A 21,886-nucleotide genomic window follows, 5' to 3' on the forward strand; every position below is an offset into this window, starting at 1 on the left:
ACAAATTACATCTCACGACAATGACACAATTTACCAATGTGACTGAAATCCAGGCAGTAAATTTTGAGAAATTAGGGAGAATGGTGGAGGATGAAAACAGGCAACATTGTCTTGATTTTTTAAAAGAAAAAAAAGGTAGATTCTGGAAACAGCAGGTGAGGTGTGAACTTACACCAGAATTCTAAAATGGTTTGTCAAATATTATGTGAGCATTTGGGGAAGAAAGTAAGAAGCATCAACAACCCAGCCAAGCTGATCTCACTTTCCCCCTAGAGAGCATCGTTAGAGAGAAAATGCTGACATAGTATATCCTGATCTCTGCCACTGAAAAGTCCTTCATGGTGTCCAGTGGATAAAGGGGCATAAGGTGGGCTACATTAGCAAACAGTTCTCCTGATGCATAACTTATTGAATAACTAAACCCAAAAGATATTGGCTGAGGACTGCAAAATTCTAATCAATATAGGTATCAACCTAATCAATATGTATATCAACAAGAGTAAGATTTAAGAAGAAAACGTTACCAATTCTGTAGGTGACACCAGGCTAGGAAGGAGAGCTATTACACTGGGCATAGAGTCATGAATAAAACTATCTCCGCAAGCAGCAATGATGTGATGAAATTTAAAATTCAAATTTAAAAATTTCTAAGGATACACAGTATAGCCCAGGGAACTCTACTCAATACTCTGTAATGGCCTATATGGGAAAAGAATCTAAAAAGGAGTGGATATATGTGTATGTATAACTGATTCACTTTGCCGTACAACGGAAACTAATACAACATTGTAAATCAACTATACTCCAATAAAAATTTTTTTTAATATTTTAAAGGTCAATAAAATTCAAAGCTTTTAAATTCAATTAAAAAAGGTTCAAATCCTATACTATATAAATCCTAGAATTCAAATGTAGGGCAGGGTCTCTGGAAACGAGTCAAGTGACGCTGCAGTAAAGTACTCTTGACACAGGACCGTCAGACCGGCCAAAGAGGAAGGTGCTTGCCTTGACACAGGTCACGGAAAAGACCCAGAAGTTGTATTTCCAGGGAATCCCGAAAGGGGCCTCAGGTTATGTCCTCAGAAACCCATTTAAATACAGTTTGTCATTTGCCTAAAGGTTTGATGAATGTACATCATTAATCTTAGGGAGCGCGTCTGTAGAGAGAAGGGGGATGTGATCAGAGGAGTAGAAGGTCTGGAAACCACAAAGGAAAGTGGGAGATAGAGTGAGAAGCCGAGAATAATTCCCGGGGGGGACGGTATGAGAGCTGCCCTTGAATGAGGAATCAGACGCGTCCACACCGTCCGGGCGGCTCCAGGGGAGAGGAAGGAGCCCCGTCGCCTGAGGTCACAGAGATTAGGACTCGGACCCCACTAAGACATCCCTGCAGTCCTCACTGTACCCAAACCAGGTGAGCATCCGTGTGAGGTAGTGAGCTCTCCGTCACAGCACGGCTGCAAGGCCCAGTCAGACGTGCGGGTGCAAAGCGACGGAGGCCGTAAGACGCTCTACTCCTACGAACGCAGTTCATGATGTGGTTTATTCCCGTGCACACAACACCCACCGTCGAAGGAGGAAGGCAGCATGGGGTAGTGGTTAGAAGTACAACATCGGCCCTCCCAGATCTGAATCCCAGCTCGGCCACTCACTCACCACGTGACCACGATGAACCTGAGCAAGTTCACTGACCCCCACCTGAACCACAGCTTCCCCATCTGCAAAATGGGGACGGTGTAAGCAGCTACCCCATGGGGCTGCCATGAGAGCCACGAGGGCTGACGCACGGGAGGAGCTCAGGACAGTGCCGGGGACGCCGGGGAAGCGAGATAAAGTTAGCAATTTATTCTGATTCCTCTGCAGTCTTTCTGATGGTTCTGAGGATTCCTGGTGACCACCTCTGGGCACAGTGCGCTGTTCACCCGAGCAGACAGGACATCACGAGAAGATGGTGAGGGGGACTTAGGGCCTAAGGATTATTGCAAACGTGGGGAACAGCGCTGCATGGAGCCCAAGGCGGCGGCCAGACACCCTTCCCCTCATCCTCTGACTCACGTGATTTCTAAAGCCAGCAACCGCTGGCAGGGATTCTGCCCCCCAGTCAGCCTTAACGCGCAAGCTGCCGCCCCATCTGTGTGTTAGCACAGGTCTGGGCTCTGGACCCCGGCATCTAGGGGGCGGGCTCCACCGGGGTAGGTGCCGGCTTCTCGGGTTCCTCTCCCAGATCCGCAATCCGGATGGCGTTGTCCTTCTTGGAAAGCCAGAAGGCTGGGTAGACGGGCTCCGAAAACTTACAGTCGAACCGGTGCACCAGCGTCATGGCCTCCGGCTCAACGCCGTAGAAGGAGAGGACGCCTCCGGGGAAGTCCACGTAGACCCCCAGCCTCTGACAAGGGCGGGCCCTGAGTGGGGTCTCCGTGTCACTGTGCCAGGCCGTGAACCCTTTGCCATCCCACTGGAGGCTCCAGGAGAAGTTGTTTCCGGAAATGCAACCGTTGCGTTCCTCGCCCTTGCGGTCGATGCCCTGGCACGTCAGGCCCACGTAGATGCCCGCCCCGGAGAGCTCCACCTCGAAGTAGTACCTGTGCAGGTAGAGGCTCTGCTGGGCCAGCACCTGCCGCCAGTGTGTGAACCTGCTGGGGAGGTCCGGGTACGGGTGCGCCCAGGGCGTGGTGTTGGTGACCTTGCGGTTGTCCTCCTGCAGCCGGAGGTACCTGTGTGCCGTGTCGGGGTCGAAGGCAATGTCACAGGCATCTGAGGGGACACAGAAAGTCAGGGGCTGCCAGCTGATTCAGACCCAACACTTCAAACCTAGTGAGCCTCCAAAGGACGAAAAGACATCCGTCTCCCAGACCCCTGTTCCTTCCCAGAAAAGAGGTGGGTGAAAACCAGAAAACAGAACGCAAGTGTGATATTGTGATTTACAATAAATATATATTTGGTCTCTGGTTCCTGGTTGCCGGCACAAAGCTCCCTGTAATCTCCTGAGTCATAAGTGCACTAGGACCATCTGTTGTTCTGATATTTGGTCTTTGGCCCCTGTTCCTGACACAGAGCTCCTGAAACCCTTGTAATTTCCCAGGTTATACATGTATCTTTTGTTCTGACAAGGCAACTCTGGGTGGGCTCCTGGCGGGGGCTGGCTGGTCACCAGAAAGACCAAGTCATGACTAGAAGCTTGGAACTTGCAGCCCTAACTCCTATTCTCATGAGAAGTGAGAGGGGCTGGAAATGGAGTTAGTGGGCCACCATGCCTATGAGATGAAGCCTCCATAAAATCCCAGTAGTGCAGGGTTCTGAGTGCTTCCAGGCTGGCAAACATCCACACCGGAAGGCGATGCACCCCATCTCCATGGGGACAGAAGCTCCTGCGATCGGGACCCTCCCCGGCCTTGCCCCGTGCCTCTCTCTCTCCATCTGGCTGCTCATCTGTGTCCTTTATCGCATCCTTTAATAAACTGGTGAACGTAAGTGTCTCCCTGACTTCTGTGAGCTGCTGTAGCAAATGCTCGAGTCCAACGGGGGCGGTCCTGGGAACCTCTGATTTGTAGCCAAGTCGGACAGAAGTTGTCCGTCACCTGGGGACCCAATACTCGCGACTGGCATCTGAAGCGGGGGCCATCCCGTGGGATCTGACGCCACCTCCAGGCAGCGCCAGAACCAAGTTAAGTTGTGGGACGCCAGGCCAGTGTCACGGAGAACTGCTTGCGGGGGGCACCTCGCCCACGCAGGTCGTAAGTGGTCCCAGACCCCTTTTGACAAGTCACTCCACCTCCTTCCTTCCTGAAGCTCAAACTGCTTGGAATTTACTGTATTATTTGCTGAACTGAATCAAAAAATAAAACCTATGGATGGGCTCATGCTTTCATTCATTCGACAAATACGTCCTGAAATCCACGCACTTTTCTACCCAGCGTCGGCAAGGGTTTGGGGCAGACAGGCGCTCATACACCCACATTTGATTCACTCGTTTGTTAAAATATCTGGCCAATATTTATTTAGCAGAGGAACTCTCAAGCAGTCCCCGCCCCACACATTCTCCTCCTGGTCCCAGAGAACAACACCTCCACGCACCCAGGTGCCCAAGTCCCACTCCACTTCTTTTCCCTCATCCTCCCATGTCTTGCCCCACCACACACACGGGCAGCCCTGAGTCCTGTAGATCCCGCCCTCCGTGCCCTACTTCACCCCCATCTAAGCCGCCCCCAAATCTCCCCCAGAGCGTGCAGTAGGCCCACGCCGGTCGTGGTGCTCTCTCCCGCCTCCCCCGCCCAGACCTTCTCCCCGACAGGAGCTCGCTTCGGGGAGCCAGCTAAGGTGAAGCACGTCGCCCCAGCTTACAGCCTCTGACGGTGCCCCTGCCCTTAGGATAAAGCAGTGACCCGCCTCCCTGGCCGCCCGGCCCGGCGTGACTGGCGCGTGCCTGCGTCAGCAGCCTCGTCTCCTGCCCTCTCCCCCTTGACCTCCACACTCCAGCAGCCGGACCTCAGACCCACCCAGCGCTGAACCCGCTCGGGCGGCTTCGGCACAGACCGTTCCCTCCGCGGTGGGGTCCTCGCCCTGACCTGAGTCAGGGAGATCCTGACTGATCCGCTGGGATTGTGGCTGTGAGCCTGTCCTCAAAGAGGTCTCCACGCCTGCCTGTCAACGTCTCTCGGAGCACCCTGGCTTTGTAACTTCCTGGTACTCATCACAATGTGTAATTATTTATCAGTGTGTTTGTTTCATGAATGTTCTCCTTTCATTCTATCAGCTCCACATTTTATGTGGGACTCTATCCTGGGCTTCTAGCTCTGAGAAGATGCTCGGTATACACGTGCCAAATGAATGAGTGCGTTAGTACTCTTCTCATCTGGGGGCACCCAGGGCTCCTTACAGCGTAGGCGATTCTATGCCTTGGGACAAGCAAACCAGAATGGGTCTGGAACATTCTGTGAGTGCCAGAAAGCAGCAATACTCTTTAGAATGTCAAGGGCAGAAGGTCAATGCTTAAAGGACAAAGAGGCCAGCTTACAAGTGGCTCCCACTGGTCAGTCAAGCTGGCAATTTGACAGAACTTGGACAGGTGAAATGATCTGAGTCCATAAAAGGCTAAAACTTCACAGCAATACTCTAGGAGCAAAAGTTAATGTCATGCATGAAAAAAGACGACTGTCATGCAACAGAAAACAGATTATAATAGGATGTGGTTCACTTTTATTTTAATGTTAAGCACAAGAGGTGTTTGGCTTCTTGTATTAACTATATCTGTTAGTAAAACATACATGTGGGGCTTCCCTGGTGGCGAAGTGGTTAAGAATCCACCTGCCAATGCAGGGGACACGGGTTCGAGCCCTGGTCCGGAAAGATCCCACATGCCACAGAGCAACTAAGCCCGTGCACCACAACAACTGAGCCTGAGCTCTAGAGCCCTTGAGCCACAACTACTGAAGCCCATGTGCCACAACTACTGAGCCCACACGCCACAACTACTGAAGCCGTGCACCTAGAGCCCGTGCTCTGCAACAAGAGAAGCCACCGCAATGAGAGGCCTGTACACCACAACAAAGATTAACCCCTGCTAGCCGCAACTAGAGAAAGCCCGCGCGCAGCAACGAAGACCCGACGCAGCCAAAAATAGATAATTAATAAATAAATAAATTTATTTAAAAAAAAAAAACATAGATGTGCTGGTGTCAGGAAGCAGGAAAGAATAAATCAAGGAAACTGTGTGGAAACCGAGAGGTCCTGGGGAAAATGAGGAGCTGTGGAAAGAACAGGAGACAGTCATCGAACCCGAGGCTCCACGTCACGACCAGAGCAAAAGGGGTTCAGGAGTCGGTCAGCCAGCGCTCACCCCCAGAAAGCAAGCAGAAGCAGGGTTCAACGGCACGTTCCAAAGAGATGAAGCAGCTGCATGTCCTAAAAGTGAGCCTTGACTACCCAGATGCAGCCCTTCCTCTCCTGGGAGATGAAACCTCCCTGCCTTGTTAACCACAAGGAAGTAAGTATTGATTGGAAATAACGTGTTTTCAAAACTGCTGACAGACCAGGACGCTCCCACATCATGACGGGACAATGGGTTTTGCAGTTCTGGCCAAGTCAGACTTAACAGGGAGCCATCTGGGAACTAGCCAGGATCTTTGAAAGGGCCAAGGTCATGCAGGACACAGAAGGACAAAGGGACGGGACCCAGATTGGAGACAAAGAAACAACTGTGACCTTGGACCGGACTTCCAGCCAGAAAAAGGACACTGGGAGGAATACCTCGTGAAACCTGAATCAATTCCATAGATTACTTAATAGCCTTGCAGCAATTTCATTTTCCGGGTTGGATCAGTGGACCGTTGTAACGTAAAGTGTTAACGCTTAGAAAAACTGGATGAAAGGTATACAAGAATTCTTGGTCCTCTTTCTGCAATGTTTTCCTAAGTTTGAAACTGCTTCAAAATGAAAAGTTCAAATTTTTTTTAAATTAAACTTTTAAAAATGTACCATTTGGGCATAGACCCTGAGGTTGCAAGAACCTGAAACCTACGTGAGAGACGGCATCCTTGCTTCCAAAGCCTCACACGCGCGTCCACACCCAGGGAGAGGGAAGTTGCTCACAACTTACACTGGAGGAACTGCTGCCTGGTGCTGGGCTCGGGTTCCGAGGTCCAGTGTTTGTGTTCAGTGAAGGCACACACCTGAGTTCCGATGTCGTACTCCTCTAGAAAATCAGAGAATTGTGCTTGCACACCTGTCCAGGTGGGCAGGAGAACCTAAGAAGCAGGAACCCCCAGCCCCTCTTCCCTGGGCTTCCTCGGGGAAGAAGGGCCCGGACACCAGTCACGTGTCAGAGACCCCTGCTCAACGGACCACACGAAAGTAAAACACGCTGAGGAAAGACCCCAGCCTGACTTGGATTTCACCTGAAAGTACAGGCGTCAGCAACCTCAGAAGCTAGTCTCGGAGATGCCGGCCAAGGGCGTGACGTGACTGACTCACATTCTCGGGTCTCAGTCATCAAGCTAAGTGTCCATCACTAGCACGGCTAGCCAGGGGATGGCTCTGAAAATGAGAAGCTCCCCGGTTCTGCTCTCCCTCCCAACTCCCACCTCCCCCGTCAGCCCCTCCGAGACACTACAAGCCACAGCCTCTCACCTTCCTTGGAGAACTCCTGGAGCTTCTCCTTGTAGTTCTGCAGCAAATGGATCAGGTGCGCGGTGGAGTCCGTGATGACCTTGCGGATGCCCGACAGCTTGTCCTTGAGTCCAATGTAGACACTGGGGAAAGCATCGTCCTTCATGTTCTTGAACTTGCAGTACTCCTGCAGGAAAGGACACAAGGCAGAACTTGCCCTGGCTTCTGTGCTTCTTAAACAGGGCTACCCTCCTCAATACGGCACCTTCCTCATCTGTAAAATAGGCTGATGGTGACGTGCACTTCACAAAGAAAGTGTGTGTAATAGGTCCAGCTCAGCGTCTGATAATGTAGAAAGCATTCGTGTTTTTTAACTGGGAAAGTGGACTTTTAAAAATCAAGAGATACTAGGCACCCACGAGCAGATGCAATACATAGCCCAGACAGGGAATCGAAGAACAAATGTGTTACACCAACAGCGCAGATGGCGGTAACATTCCTCCAACCTTCATTCTATCAGTACTTTTTTTTTTTTTTTTAACTAATTTAAACACAAGCCACGACAGGGATGGAGGAACGGGTGTAGCACTTGGAAGATTCACAGACAAGTCCTCAGGCGGGAATGCTTGCTGCTGCATTTTCCTAGTCGGTTCAATCCAATACACAGTGTTCTCTAATTCTTGTTCTGTGCTTTAAGAGTTTGAAAAGTGTTTTCACATAGATAATCACATTAAGCCTCTCATGCTTCAAAACTCTGCAGTGATCAGGAAAGGTTGCTTTCAGGTGTAACACATTATCAAAATTCAAATGCAATGGAAGCACTGAATTACAGACTGGGTACAGCAGAAAACTTAGTGATGAAAACAGTTGTACCAGAATGGTTAGATTAATGGAAGAGAAGAAAGAGGCCAAGCCAGAGAGTAGATAGGGAGAAAAATTAACTTTTTAACACCATATGTAGAGTTAGTGCCATATATGATAAAAGTAACATTTTAGATCACTGGGGGGACTTCCCTGGCGGTCCAGTGGTTAAGACTCGATGCTTCCAAGGCAGGGGGCGAGGGTTGGATCCCTGGTCGGGGCACTAAGATCCCTCATACCGCACGGCACAGCGAAAAAATAAAAAATAAAATAAAATAAAATGGTCTATTTCTAAAAAAAAAGAATCACTGGGGAACAATACATGTCATTTCGATTGGCTAAAAATTTATGGAAAAAGAAGTTATGTTTAACTAAAATAAGTTGTCCTATACTAAAATATATTTTATACATATTAAAGTTTTTATGTTAAAGTTACCAAAGGAGAAAAAAAAAAGAGATTTTATTTCTTTTTTTTAATTATTTATATGCTCTTTAGGAAACTCATGACATGGGAAGCCAAATTTTTCTTCATAGTTTCTTTGTTTTGATACTGAAAAGTAAAGGAACTGAAAGACATTCTTTGGTATGTCTGTCTGTCTGTCTGTCTGCTTCTCTTTCTCTCACTCATTACAAGGCTAACGATGACTATCTTGGGTGATGGGAATATGGATGACCGTGTTCCTTTATATTTTTCCATATTTTCCAAGTTTTTTTTTCATAATAAACATTTATGTTTGCCGTTAACTAGAAGGGAATCTCTTCCCAAAATGCAATAAAAGAATTATTTGTATGTAGGAATATTAGCACTGAAGGAGCCTTGGAAATCATTGACTCCGACCTGCTTGTTTATAAATGAGGAATTTGAGACCCAAAAAGGTTAAGTGACTTGCTAAAAACTACACAGCGCTCTAGTGACAGATCCAGGAGGATGGAATGTCTGATGGCAGGTGGCTTAACATACAATGAATGGCACATTGTAATGAAAGGTCTCATCTTCTCTGCTGGGCTGTCTGTCCTCAGTCACCCCAGCACGTGCAGCCCTCTCCGAAAGGCAGCAGGACCCCGGTCTCACCCCGGCCCAGCAAGCATCCCTCCACTGTCGGAGTGGTTTATAAAGCACACTGAGGCCTGAGCTCATCACCCCTCACCTGAAGTCCTCCCTGGGTTGCTGTGACTTCACGATGAACAACAAGCTTCTACAGCCAGATGCCCACCTGGCCCCGCCAGCCTCGCCTCCCATTGCTCTGTGCCCAGCGTCCCACACCCCATCCTTGTGAAAGCACCTTAGTTCCCCCAATCAGCTGTGCTGTCTCAAACCTCTCTGCCTTTGCACATGCTGCTGCCTCTGCTGGCACGTGATGCATCTTCCACGACCCGGTTCCAGCCTCTCCGCTCTGGAAAGCCCTCCCTCCCGTACTCGTGTACTCAGCCGCTCTCTGTCCTCACAGCTCCCTGCGCACCCGATTATCAGCAGGCAGTTCCCCTCCCCCGTGCGCCGCAGGCCGAGCAGAGTGAAGGTCTCCCTGGCATCAGCGGCACGGCGGCCCATACCTCCAGGAAAAGCACGGGGCTGCCGATGGCAGCGATTCTGTCCAGCTCCTGCCTGGTCTTCTCCATCTCTGTGCTCCTGTACTCCAGGTGGGTCTTGATGCCGTTGGCCTGGCCCAGGGCAGCTTGCTCCTTCTCCTCCAAGAAAAGCATCACGTCAGCCTGGGCCTTGCTCATGGCAGCAAGGAGATCCCCAAACTGCTCCTTCGCCACCGCCTTTACCTCCGACACTGACACCTGGCGGGGGGCGGGGGGGTGAAGAACCTGTTAGTGAGGCGTCCAACCTTCTCAAAGCTCAGCACGCAAAAATGCAAACCCGAGAAACCCGCAAATCAGGGAGCGATTTCCTACTGTAAAAGGAAGCCTTTATTCTCATTTGAATCCTGGGTTCCCGGAAACAAGAAGGACTCTGCAGGGCATAAGTACTTATTTGCCAATCATTCCCTTAGTCTCTCATCCATCAGACGGGGGAGTGAATTATCTGATTTCTGAGTCCAGCTCTGACAGTCGGGCTGCTCTTCAAGTCTGTGACATCAATCTTCCAACCAGGACAATGTGCGTATTCAGTATACTTGATAGTCATGTTTCTTGCGGTAAAATAATAATTTGGCTTCTTTGTACAAATCAGTAGCACGAATTTGCTTTCTTAGCATTTCCTTTATGTCCAGTTAAACTGCCCACCGGGTCCATCTGAGCCAAAAGCACACCCAACCTTATGGTGTCTGTGCCAGGCACAAAATGTTTAGGGTGTGTGCAGGTGTCCACAGCACCGAAGCATCGCAGGACCAGCCTACCTATGCAGAATGGAATGCCACGTTCAAAAATACACAAAACAAATTCCATGTGATGAATAGCAAGGATTTGCATGATGGCACTTGTGCATGGGGGATTCCATCCTTCCACATCCTTTACAAATGCCTTCAGTCAATGTCATATTTACAACTTCAATCCACGTTTTCAACCGTTTCCACTTCCCTTTGGTAGTTCTTAGGTCCTGGTGCTGATGGCTCCCTCTGACAACGCCCAACTCCAGATCGTTGCCCCAACACAAATCACCTGGTTCAACTTCATGTAAAGTTCTTGGAAACACTTCCCTTTGCTCACCCTCCCTTCGCACCACTCCACAGCCCGGAGCCCATGCCCCGCCTGCCTCAATCTCCCCCATTGTCCCTCCATGACCATCCCATCTGAGAGCCCTCTGAGCAGCCCCTCCAGGTACTGTTTTCTGTTCTCCTGGGGTCCTGCCGCCTGCCTGGTCACTTTTTAGTTACATAACATAGTAATACAATAACGGCCACATTTAGGAAGTGCTTATCATGGGCCGGGCACTGTTCTGAGCACTGTATACATATTCTCTCATGGCAACCCCAGAAGGTAAATACAGATGGCCCTCCGTATCTGCGGATTCCACATTCACGAATTCAACCAACCACAGAACAAAAACATTTGGGAAAAAAATCCCAGAAAGTTCCAAAAAGCAAAACTAGACTCTGCCAAGCTGGCCACTATTTACATAGCATTTACATTGTAGCCGGTATTGTAAGTAATCTAGAGAAGATTTAAAGTATACGGGAGGATGTGCGTAGGTTTACATGCAAATACTGGGCCATTTTATACAAGGGACTTGAGCATGTGTGGATTTTGGTAACCGTGGGGGGGGGGGGGATTGGGGGTTGTCCTAAAACCAATCCCCTGAGGACACCAAGGGACAACTGTACTACTACAGTCCCCATTTCTTAGATAAAGAAACTAAAGCACCACCATTGCAACAGACTGAGTCATTCTTAGGTCAAGGAAGCAACACTCCCAGGCTCTCCTGTCCCATCAACCTGGGGGCCCTGGACAGTTCTTGTTGTCTCTGTGTCCTCATGTACTTCCTACACGGTGGCCACTGTGGTAGCTACCTCACCTGGTTACCATGCAGTTAAAAGAAGAACTGAGTAGGGATCAAAGTGTCTGGAAAATAAAGAGCTGGAAAAAGGCAAGATGCTCCATGCGGTTCTCCAGATTACACTGAGCATGGAAATCAACAATCTCTGAAGGTTTCCAAGACTTCAAAGGGATAATTATTGTTCTTCTTTTCATAAGATTATATGGGTAAGAAATAGGTATTCATGCTTCCACAGCTAGTTAGTTATAAACACCAAGGAGGAAGAAATTAAGTTGAAATGGTTACATGTATTAGATATGGATGGATGTATGGATGGATGGATGGGTGAGTGGATGGGTAGGTGATGGATGGATGGATGGATAGATGGATGGGTGGATGGATGGATGGATGGATAGGTGGGTGGGTGGATGGATGGATGGATGGATGGATGGATGGATGGATGGATGGGTGGACGGACGGATGGATGGATGGACGGATGGATGGATAGGTGGGTGGATGGATGGATGGGTGGATGGGTGGATGGATGGATGGATGGATGGATGGATGGATGGATGGATGGATAGGTGGGTGGATGGATGGATGGATGGATGGATGGACAGATGGATGGATGGACGGATGGATGCATAGTGGATACATAGGTGGATGGATGGATGAATTGATAGAATCATTCTTGATATGCAAAGACGCTGCTGCTGACTGACTGCCATAGGGTAGTTGTTTTGCATTCTCCTCTGAGTTGTGGTTACTGGCTTGCCACTAATGAGAATCCTTTGTGGAACTGTTTGGGTCTACTTAGAGTTTATTATAGAAAGTGGTCATAAACCAGAGAGACTAAAACTAAGTAGCCTGGCACGCCACTGGCCTTATCAAATACCATCCACTAATCCAGCAGCTCTCACCTCTCTTTTCTGGCTGCCAGGATTTAGGACTGGTGAAAATCGCATGCAGAACACCCTCCCATGATGGAAGAATCCAAGATTATGCATAATTTCTGGAGCTCTAGCTAACCACCCCCCTTGACTCCCACATATACCCTTTTCTCCCGGTCAAAAAAGCATATGCACATATACAAATAAGGACACTGTCATTACAGGACTAGCTTGCTTCTACTCTATAACATTAGAAAGTAAATCACTTGCCAGTTCTGAACCTTGAACTAATATCATAGCAAATCCCCATAACAAGGTGAAGTCACCCTGCGGTGTGGCCGACCTTATCTGTACCCACATTTCTCACCCAATGATAAAACCCATGGGGCCCGTGGACAGGGGGGCCGGGCCTGCACCCTGCATCCCACAGCCCCGGGTGGGCCTGGCTGAGCACGCAGCAGCTGCCAGGTGCGCCAAAGCCCGGCAGGTGACCCCGGCCAGCCTTACCAGAACGGATTTATGGTTGGCTTGGAGCCTGGCGATGGCGTCTTCATTCGACTTGAGTTTCCGCTCCAGGTCTAACTGGGTGCTCCGAAGCTCAGCCTAAGAAGAGGAAAGGTCAGCGTCAAGGAGGCAGGAGCCCAGGGCACTCGGAAGGTCCCCAGGAGCAAAGGCACCGTCTGCCCTTCTTCCATGGAAAGGGGAGTCAGTCTCAGAAGCTGCTCTCAGAAGCCAGGCTGGAGCACCCACCCTCAGTGGAGGCACAGAGGGTCAGCGCGTGCCGGCACTTCCCGGGGTGAACTGGCTAAAATGCAGGGAGAGCTTACGCTGCGCTGGGCATCGCTTCAAGCGTTTCTCTGCGTCACCTCCTATCATCCTGACCATGCCCATAGCAGGTAAACACATTATCTCCATTGTACAGGTGAGAAAATGGAGCCACCTATCCAATGTCAGTGGAGTTGAGTCCAGCCCATCCGGCCCCAGAACAGCCTTACAAGGAGCCCAGGGCGCTTGAAGTCGGAGGTGGGCGTCCCAGGGTTCCTACTTAGCAGATGAGACTTCGGGAAAATCTACTTAACGCCTCCACACTTGGCATTTCTTCACCTGTGAGGTGGGAGCAGCTAAAGTGCCCAATTCACAGGGTTCCCGCAAGGATGGGAGGCACGTCAGCAGGAACTCTGTACAGTAGCGGGCGCGTTGCAGGTGCTCCATCCGTGTGGGTGGCGTCATTATCCTCATCATCGTTACTAGCACTACCTCGGCTGCTTTCCATCACGGACTCTTATTCTCTGCCAGATGCAGGCAGAGCGAACCCTCCCCGCCGAGGCAAGTGCCCGCCTGAGAACCCGGGTTTGCCCAGGTCGACGCCCCTGCCCAGCCCCACTCTCGCCTCCTGAAACTCCCCAAGCACTGTCTGCTGAGAACGTGCCGAGGCATGAAACCAGAGCCTTTGCAAACTTCAGAGGCCCTGTCACTTTCTGCGTCCACAAGGGCACGAGACAGCAGCAACAGAAAGAAGAGCTTTCACTGATTTTCACAGCAGCGTGTCTGCACGCCAGCTGTGTCGTCATTCACCCTAACAGAACTCGGGGTGCAGGGGCACCGTGACGCGTCTCCCCTTCCTCCCACTGCAGCCCGCGGGAATCCCAGGCCCCAGTGGTGGCAGCCCAGGCAGGCAGGGGACTCGTCTCCCTCTGCAGAAGCCCGGGAACGTTTGCTCAGGCCCTGTGGCCCCGACTCAGAGCCGAGGGAGCCCGGGTGACCTCCCACCCCTGAGACCTGAGACCTGATGCCCAGGAGTGGGGGAAGCAGGGAAGATGCGGGGTCTGGCCTATTTGGGGGCAATGTGGAACCTTGGTCTGTCTAGAAGGCTTATTACCCAGTGACCTGCTCCAGGACGGGAGGGGACATGAGCTGCTTGTTGAAAGGTGGTGGGAGACACAACAGAGCACACAGTAGCAACGAGTGCAGAGTGTGTTAAAGCGGTCGGCCCCAGCACCACCCGGGGTCACAGGAGACCCCCAGCGTGTCCAGGGAGGGGGTTTCTCCCCACTGTCTGCGGACTGCCATAAAAGGAGAAAGGGACTCCCAAGTGCCTAGTGGGGACCTCTGAGTGAGTCACCCCACAAGCAGGCACTCCTGCTTACCACAAGAGGCGGGGCCACTTGGGAGACCAGCATCTCCAGTTTTTCCTGTTCCCAGGAAATGACGGGGTGCCCAGACCCTGGCTCCGGGGTGTCCCAGACCCTGGCTCCGGGGTGTCCCAAGACGTCAGCCATACGCACATCACATCGCAGGCCCAGGCAGGCCCCACACAAAAGCAGGACAGCAGTGCCAATGAGAGTAGACGGCCCCACGTCCAAGGGCACAGAGAGTCCTCCCCGCTTCAGCACGGTGAGGACAGATGCTGTGCGAAAGGCACCATATCTGGGGTACAAGACCTGCCTCTCTCAGGCTCTACGACCCTCATCAGATGGTTTAGCGTCTCCTCTGGTGCCTCAAGGATATGTTAACAAAATCGTTCTTGCTTCTGTCTCCAGGGCAAAGGGGGTACCCAGCTCAGTGGCCAGGGTCGGGTTAGAGATGCAAACTGGAACAGCAGGGGGAGGGAGAAGAGAGGAGGAAATTCCAGATGGTGTCAGTTGCTTGGTGTTTCCCTCTGGAGAGTCTGTGTCTGGGAACACTAGGGTCCCAGCTGGGCCCTGACTTCACTCCTTGGCCAGCTGATGAGAGCTCGCTACATGCCAGTCCAGTTATATAAGACACTGTCCCTGCTCTTGAAAGACATACAGCCTGCTGGAATGTTCAGGATAAAACAAGTTGCATAATACTGAGTCCAAGGCACTCCTCGGAACTTCTAGAAGAAATTCTCCAGAACAGCCTCAAACCATCCGCCTTTTGGCAGCAGATGGGCCGTGAACAATGCTGGTTAACGGCGCCCCCAAGAAGCGGGAACACTTGTGGCTCTCAGACCTCGGCTCCTGCTCTACCTGGAGACTGTGTCCGAGATCCCCACCGTATCCTGAGCTTTCTGGAACCAATGCTGAGATTGGACGCAGTGACCTGCCACTAATGGACTTGAAGGTCTAAGACGGGGCCCAGCGGAGCCTTCCTTCCAAGATACCTGCCCTGACCTCACTGCTGGGGGTCTTCCTCCTTGGAACACGCAGCAGGGCCTTTGTGCTGCCCCAGCCCTTTGGCATCCAGGGAGATGTGGACCTGCCCTGGCTTCCTGACTACAGCCCACGCTCCCTGAGATAGTGTAGCACACTTAGCACATAGAAAGTACTTGATAATGTTTGATAAACTTGAAAAGGAACAGAAAAGAACAAACAGGAAAGCAGTCACAGAAAGAGTGCAAACTTCACAACTCACACACATGCATGCCACAGCTTCATTTCCCAGCAGCGAGCCTGAGTTCAGAGAAGGTGAGTGGAGTTAAGATTAGCTGCTCTTAAAAGCTAAGGGAAGGGTTTCCCTGGTGGTCCAGTGGTTAAGACTCTGCACTTCCACTGCAGGGGGCACAGTGGTCGGGGAAGTTCTGCATGCTGCAGGGGGCGGCCAAAAAGAAAAAAAAAGCTAAGGGAGAGGGATGGCCTGGGAATTTGGGGTTGGTAGATGCAAACTATTACATGTAGAATGGATAAACAACAAGGTCCTACTGTAGAGCACAGGGAACTATATCCAGTCTCCTGGGGCAAGCCATAATGGAAAAGAATATTTAAAAAAGAATGTATAGGGCTTCCCTGGTGGCGCAGTGGTTGAGAATCTGCCTGCTAACGCAGGGGACACGGGTTCGAGCCCTGGTCTGGGAAGATCCCATATGCCGCGGAGCAACTAGGCCCGTGAGCCACAACTACTGAGCCTGCGCGTCTGGAGCCCGTGCTCCGCAACAAGAGAGGCCGTGATAGTGAGAGGCCCGCGCACCACGATGAAGAGTGGCCCCCACTTGCCGCAACTAGAGAAAGCCCTCGCACAGAAACGAAGACCCAACACAGCCGAAAATTAATTAATTAATTAATTAGTTTTTTTTAAAAAAATGTATATATGTGTAAAACTGAGTCACTTTGCTGTACTGCAGAAATTAACACAACATCGTAAATCAACTACACTTCAATTTAAAAAAAAAAAAAAAAACAACTAAGAGGCCCTGGGACGCTGGCCTGGGCAAGGGGAAGAGCGGAGTCCCCTTTGGGAAGAGCTGGGCCCTGGAAGCCCAGCGGCACAGAACAAATCATCAGAGAACACCCAGAATTCCCAAATCCAGAGTTTTTGCCCACTGGCATAGCTAGAGACCGTGGGAGCCTCAGAAGGGGCTCTGTCGGTGAACTGAGAAATCAGTCGCTCTGTGGACCCGATGCAGCTCCCGGCCGCTCTGTGTCCCTGTTGCTGACCCCGCTGTTCACGGTTTCCCTTGCACAACATGCCTGAGTGACTGGCGCTTAACTCGATCCAAAGTGACCTTCAGCAAGCGGCTCCAGAGGGCTGGGGCTGGCTGGAGGAGAGATGGAGCTTCTGGAGCCTTACTTACGTCTAGTAAGACTTTCAAGATAATCCTGGTGGTGGCTGCAGCCTCATCCAGGTACTGTGTCTTCGGAGCTGGTCTCCTGGGCTCCTTGCAAGAAACCTTTTGGCTCCTGAGCCGTGGCAGGGCCACCCAAAAAGCGCTTACAGAGCACACACGCACTCTCAGCGTTGAAAGCAAGGATGCGGGGTGGAAAGGTAGGAACTCTGCTAGGCACACCAGGAAGCAGAGGCTGGGAACTGGGCCCGCACCAAGGATCTGGGGTACGGGGCTGCTGCATCATACCTGGAACCGGCCTGCTTTCAGCACCAAGAACTGCCCCAGTTGTCTGTATTTTACCTGACACAGCTCCCTCCTGGGATATCTGAATTTGGGGTTCCACACACGAGAAACACAACCCTCCCTGCTCAGAATGACAATTACCCTACGTCTCTGTAACGCACCAGCTTACACTACGTTAAAATTCACATTGTATCTATGCTGCTACAGGCATAGAATTTCTGAAAGGAAACAGAAGAAAGAGTAGATCGTGGTGTCTGCCTCTGAGGACGGAGATGGGCAGATCCAGGCTGGGAGGGAGGCTTTTTCTGGGAAAATCTATCTCAGTATTTGGTGGAGATTGTTTCTGAACGGGGACATGCATCACTTTTCCAGTTAAACATAACAGAATTCAGATATTATACCCTGAACAAGGGGAAAGCAGTACACTCTGCTTTAATCTCTCGACAACATGTGTGGCAGGGTTTTGGTGCAAAAAAAATAAAGTAAGGTTATAATATTGTGACCTTGGGGTCCTTCCCTGTGTTCTTCCAGTGGGGTGGCTTTCCAGAAGCTTCCATTCCCACTCCATGGCTTAGTCATCTGTATGAGTCTGGACAAATTTGGTGAAGACGAAAAGAGTCACCACCTCAGTGAGTTATTCCAGGACTGGATGGGAAAATCCACGGAAAGCACGTAGCACACAGCAAGGCTCCGTGAAGACCGTGGAGTCAATTACGTGCAGCTTTATCCTCTGACCTGTCTGCTGACCCAGAGCCTCCTCTGTGAACGTGGCTGTGAACGTGGGGAGTGGGTGGCAGTGACCTGCTCTCCTGATCGGACATTTCCTGGCACTGGAGATGCTGGGAACTGTTGGCAAGTGGATTGTAGAGCTGATAACAATGACTCACTGGCATCTGGAATACAGAGCTTTCTGGAACAATTCCCACTAACGCTGGATAAAATCCACGCTTAAGGGAGGGTGTGGAGGAGCGGGTCCTCCTCCAGGAAGCTCCTTGTCTGCTGCCCCTCCCAGGAAGCTCCTTGTCCGCTGCCCAGGGACCCGCGGGGCCAAGACGCTGCCACAGGCCTCAGTGCAGACAGGGAGCTGCCCAGAGTCTGGACACAAGAAATGTGGGACAAAAGAACTGCACTTCCCCACTGAGAACAAACGTGCTCGTGGAAAGTCCGAGTATGAGAAACGAATCATATGAATCCATTCCCAGGAACTTCTCCAGGCTCTCAGCTTTCTCAGGGCAAAGAAAAGTCAGCTGTTCTAGAAACGGTTGCCCTACCTGATGGGAATAAAATTACAGGCTACGAGCACAGTATTTCTCAATCTCTTATGATACCTCTATCTGATGAGGAGATTTATTTTCCCTAAGGTAAGCAGTCCTTGACATTGTACCTGGAGGGAAGTTTCCAGTTCTCTCTTATCTCGGCACTATTCAAGCTCTTGGATTTCATACCCAGTATCTCCAGAGGGGCCCTTGCTAATGATCTCTTGTTTGGGGTAAAGGGAAAAAGAGAATTTCGGGCAAAGTTTTGGCTCTTTTCTCTTGAACTTCTGCCAAGCTTTACATTGCATTCGTTGCCACTCAGATCCAGCCAGAGGGAAACATCTTCTGCACCCAACACCCACCCACGGATCAGTCACCAAAAGCTGAGTGAGAAGTAGCAGGAAAGTAGCCAGAGGAGCGACAGACGCAGACAGAGAGAGTACAGGGACAGCAGGACCGAGATGGCGACAGAGTAACCGACTCCAGTTTCCAAAGCCAAGTGCAAGAGACAGGGGTGCTGGCTGCACAGCCAGGGGCCAAAGCTAAGAGCACAGGAGTGAAGCCGGCAGCCCCAGGAGCCGAGGCAGAGGCCAGGCCTCTCCCTGACCCACGGCCTCCCCACCTCCCTCTCCGCACGGACCCCGGCACTTGCCTCCTTGTCCCTGTGAGCGGCATCGAGGGAGACAGAGGCATGGCCCCTGTGCTCGGCCCGGCCGCACTCCTGGCAGATGCACTGCCCATCGGGGCAGCAGAAGGCAACCAGCGGGCTGCGGTGGGCCGGGCACACGAGCAGGTCCCGGTCCTTCACGGGCTCTGCCAGCTGGTGGCCCTGCAGCCTGCTGTTCTCCTGGTGCGGCCGCAGGTGCTCTGGGCAGTAGTTCACCATGCAGGTCAGGCAGGACTTCATGGCCCTCACCCTGTTGGCCCCGAGGCAGAAGTCGCACAGGACCTCCTCCTCCTCCTCCACCTCCGCCCCAGGACGCCCCTGCCAGGCAGAGCCACGGCTCTGTCCCCAGCTCTCCCCCGGGGAGCTCCCCAGGGAGGCTGTGCCCTCTCCTTCTGCTGGGCTGGCCAACCCAGAGTCTGGGCTGAGAGTGGCCGGAGGGTGAGCGGGGACCCCGGGCAGAGGCCCTGGAGCCATCAGATCAAACTCAGCCATGTGGAAGTTCTGCGCAGGAGCTGGGCTTCCTCTGCTCCTGGGCCCAGGATCCTGCTGCCCCAGTCAGATGGGAGAACCACGCCCAGCTGACGGCAGCTGCGGCAGGATTTTAACTGTTTCCTCCCCCCAGAGGAAGCTCGGTCGGTCGTCATTACTCTGCTCGGCTTAGAGGACAGCCAGCTGCAGTGGCCACAAGGCGGCCCGAGTCCCCAGGCTCAGGGAGGCCCAGGCTGTCTCCCCACAGGCTCCGACCCGTCCTCCAGCCCAGACCCGAAACTGCTATTCTTCTGTGAATCATTCGCCCCCCCATAATCTCAGCCAAGCTGGGGGATCGGTCTGGAAAGGACTGGAGATTCCTGAGCTCTGCGGTCAAAGCCCTCGCACAGAAACGAAGACCCAACACAGCTCAAAATAAATAAATAAATAAATTTATTTAAAAAAAAAAAAAAAAAAAGATCAGGAGACCCACCTGAGACCCGGCACACACCCTCATCTTGTCAGAGACCTCACCTCTGAACCACTGCTATAAAACCCCTCAGCAGATCCTCCCGGGCTGGGACACATAGTTCTTTGAGGCAGGCACTGGCTGTGGCCCCCTTTGCCTGGCAAAGCGATAAAGCTATTCTTTTCTTTCTACTTCACCCAAAACTCCGAGATTCGATTTGGCACCAGTACAGAGAAGCTGAGCTTTCGGCATCAGTTAGGACTTCAACATCCGATGCGGGGTTCTGGCGCGGGGCGGGCGGTTCACAGTTCAGCCCATAACAGACGCCAGGGGAGAAGGTGGGAAGCATCTCGCTCCTCAGACGAAAGCTGCTCCTGGGCAGCACCACTGGGTGGGGACGCCAGGTGGGCATCAAGGAACCCAGGACCGTTCCAGGGCACCTGGCCCCCAACGTCTGTACCCTAGAGCAGCAGTCCCCAACCTCTTTGGCACCAGGGACTGGTTTCACGGAAGACAATTTTTCCACGGACCGGGGTCAGGGGGAATGTTGCGGGATGAGTCAAGCGCATTACATTTACTGTGCACTTTATTTCTATTATCATTACATTGTAATATATAATGAAACAATTATACAACTCACCACAATGCTGACAGGAGGCGGAGCTCAGGCAGTAATGCGAGCGATGGGGAGCGGCTGTAAATACAGATGAAGCTTTGCTCGCTCACCCACCGCTCACCTCCTGCTGTGCGGCCTGGATCCTAACAGGCCACGGACCACCACTGGTCTGTGGCCCGGGGGTTGGGGACCCCTGTCCTGGAGAGGTTCTACAGCTCCCCCGCAGGATTTCTTCATATACACTCAAGTGGATTTGGAAAACTAATGGAACAGAGGGAGAATGGGGTGGGGGCCGGTCCAGCTCGCCCCTGAGATTAGGGATGGGGTGGGTCCAAGCCATCGCACTCCCCCGTGGCTCTCCACCCCGTGTGATCTGGCAGGATCTGGATTAAAGCACATAAACCAAGGGGCAGTTCTTGTCACTGACCAAGAATTCCCGCTTGGTGTTGGAGGGCATGGAAAACAGTAAAAATCTATGTCAGATGCAGCTCTGTTGACTGTCAACATGCACAGAGCATGCATGTCATGACGGCCTAGATGCGGCCCTTTTCAGCAGTACGAAGGTTCCTGTGTATCCCTGACCTGGCTGCCCTCTTCCACAGCTGAAGACACGCCAGAAGAGGTTCCCAGAGGTTCCCCTGCGTTTCATTTCATGGTTTTAAATCTCTGGCCAGGAGGGAAAGGAGCTGGCTTCTCGCAGCCCAGAACGTTCCTGGAGTCTTCTCCAACATTAACGAATAGGGTTGCTTTCTTTTCTGTCCCTTTCTCCGAATGACCTGGTTCTGGAAGCTGAGCTGGCCCACCCACATGCCACAGAGCCTCTGATATTTCTGGGGAGGGGGAGGTGGCGTGGCTGCCCAGCCTGACCTGTTCCACAACCTCAGGCACCGATCAGGGGGCACTGAGCCAGGCTCTCCCTTATCTCCCCCGCCCCTTCTCTCCTGCTGACCCCGGAGGGCAGCCCACAGCTTTGCTCAGCCCTTCCCGGTGCCCCATCGGAGCTCCAAGCGACCAGACATTCCGCAGCAGCTTGGAAAACAGGAAACCTGAATTTTCAGTCCCAGCCTGAACTGGGAAAATCATTTGTCCTCTCTCAACCCCAGCTTCCTCATCTATGAAGTGAGGAGGTTGGCCGAAGCCAGGGCTGGTAAACAGATTCCCAGTGTGGCTCTCGAGGAAACTGTGCTGTGTCTGAGATCCGCCTGAGCTTGTGGGAAAAGGGCGCCGTGGCCAAGCTGTGACATCTGCCCGGACTTGGGCCTGAGAGCACTGACCCCGTGGCGGCCTCTGGCCCTCCCAGGACCACAGAATCCACCTCAACTTCTAAACC

General features: G+C 51.8%; 1 protein-coding gene and 1 long non-coding RNA gene across 4 annotated transcripts; both read right to left on the reverse strand.

The window, feature by feature from the left end:
* Positions 1–803: 803 nt before the first annotated feature.
* On the reverse strand, positions 804–20,426 carry TRIM16 (tripartite motif containing 16). Of its 3 annotated transcripts, none has more exons than XM_082441395.1 (6): positions 18,989–20,414; positions 12,781–12,876; positions 9,517–9,750; positions 7,126–7,291; positions 6,596–6,691; positions 804–2,754 (listed from the first exon to the last, which is right to left on the reverse strand). In XM_082441395.1, the coding sequence occupies exons 1-6, from the start codon at positions 19,493–19,495 to the stop codon at positions 2,171–2,173; spliced, it is 1,683 nt and encodes a 560-aa protein (XP_082297521.1). In that variant the 5' UTR covers positions 19,496–20,414; the 3' UTR covers positions 804–2,170. The 3 variants fall into 3 exon arrangements, with proteins under 3 accessions (XP_082297521.1, XP_082297523.1, XP_082297522.1); XM_082441397.1 differs by lacking the exon at positions 18,989–20,414 and adding an exon at positions 13,378–13,604; XM_082441396.1 differs by lacking the exon at positions 9,517–9,750 and having other exon boundaries at positions 18,989–20,426.
* Positions 5,185–6,588, reverse strand: LOC309650304. The gene is made up of 2 exons (XR_014257518.1): positions 5,837–6,588; positions 5,185–5,744 (listed from the first exon to the last, which is right to left on the reverse strand). It is a non-coding gene; the product is annotated as an uncharacterized lncRNA (long non-coding RNA).
* Positions 20,427–21,886: the final 1,460 nt, after the last annotated feature.

The sequence above is a fragment of the Balaenoptera physalus genome (assembly GCF_965194825.1).
Source record: "Balaenoptera physalus genome assembly, chromosome: 20".
Taxonomy (NCBI): Eukaryota; Metazoa; Chordata; class Mammalia; order Artiodactyla; family Balaenopteridae; genus Balaenoptera; species Balaenoptera physalus.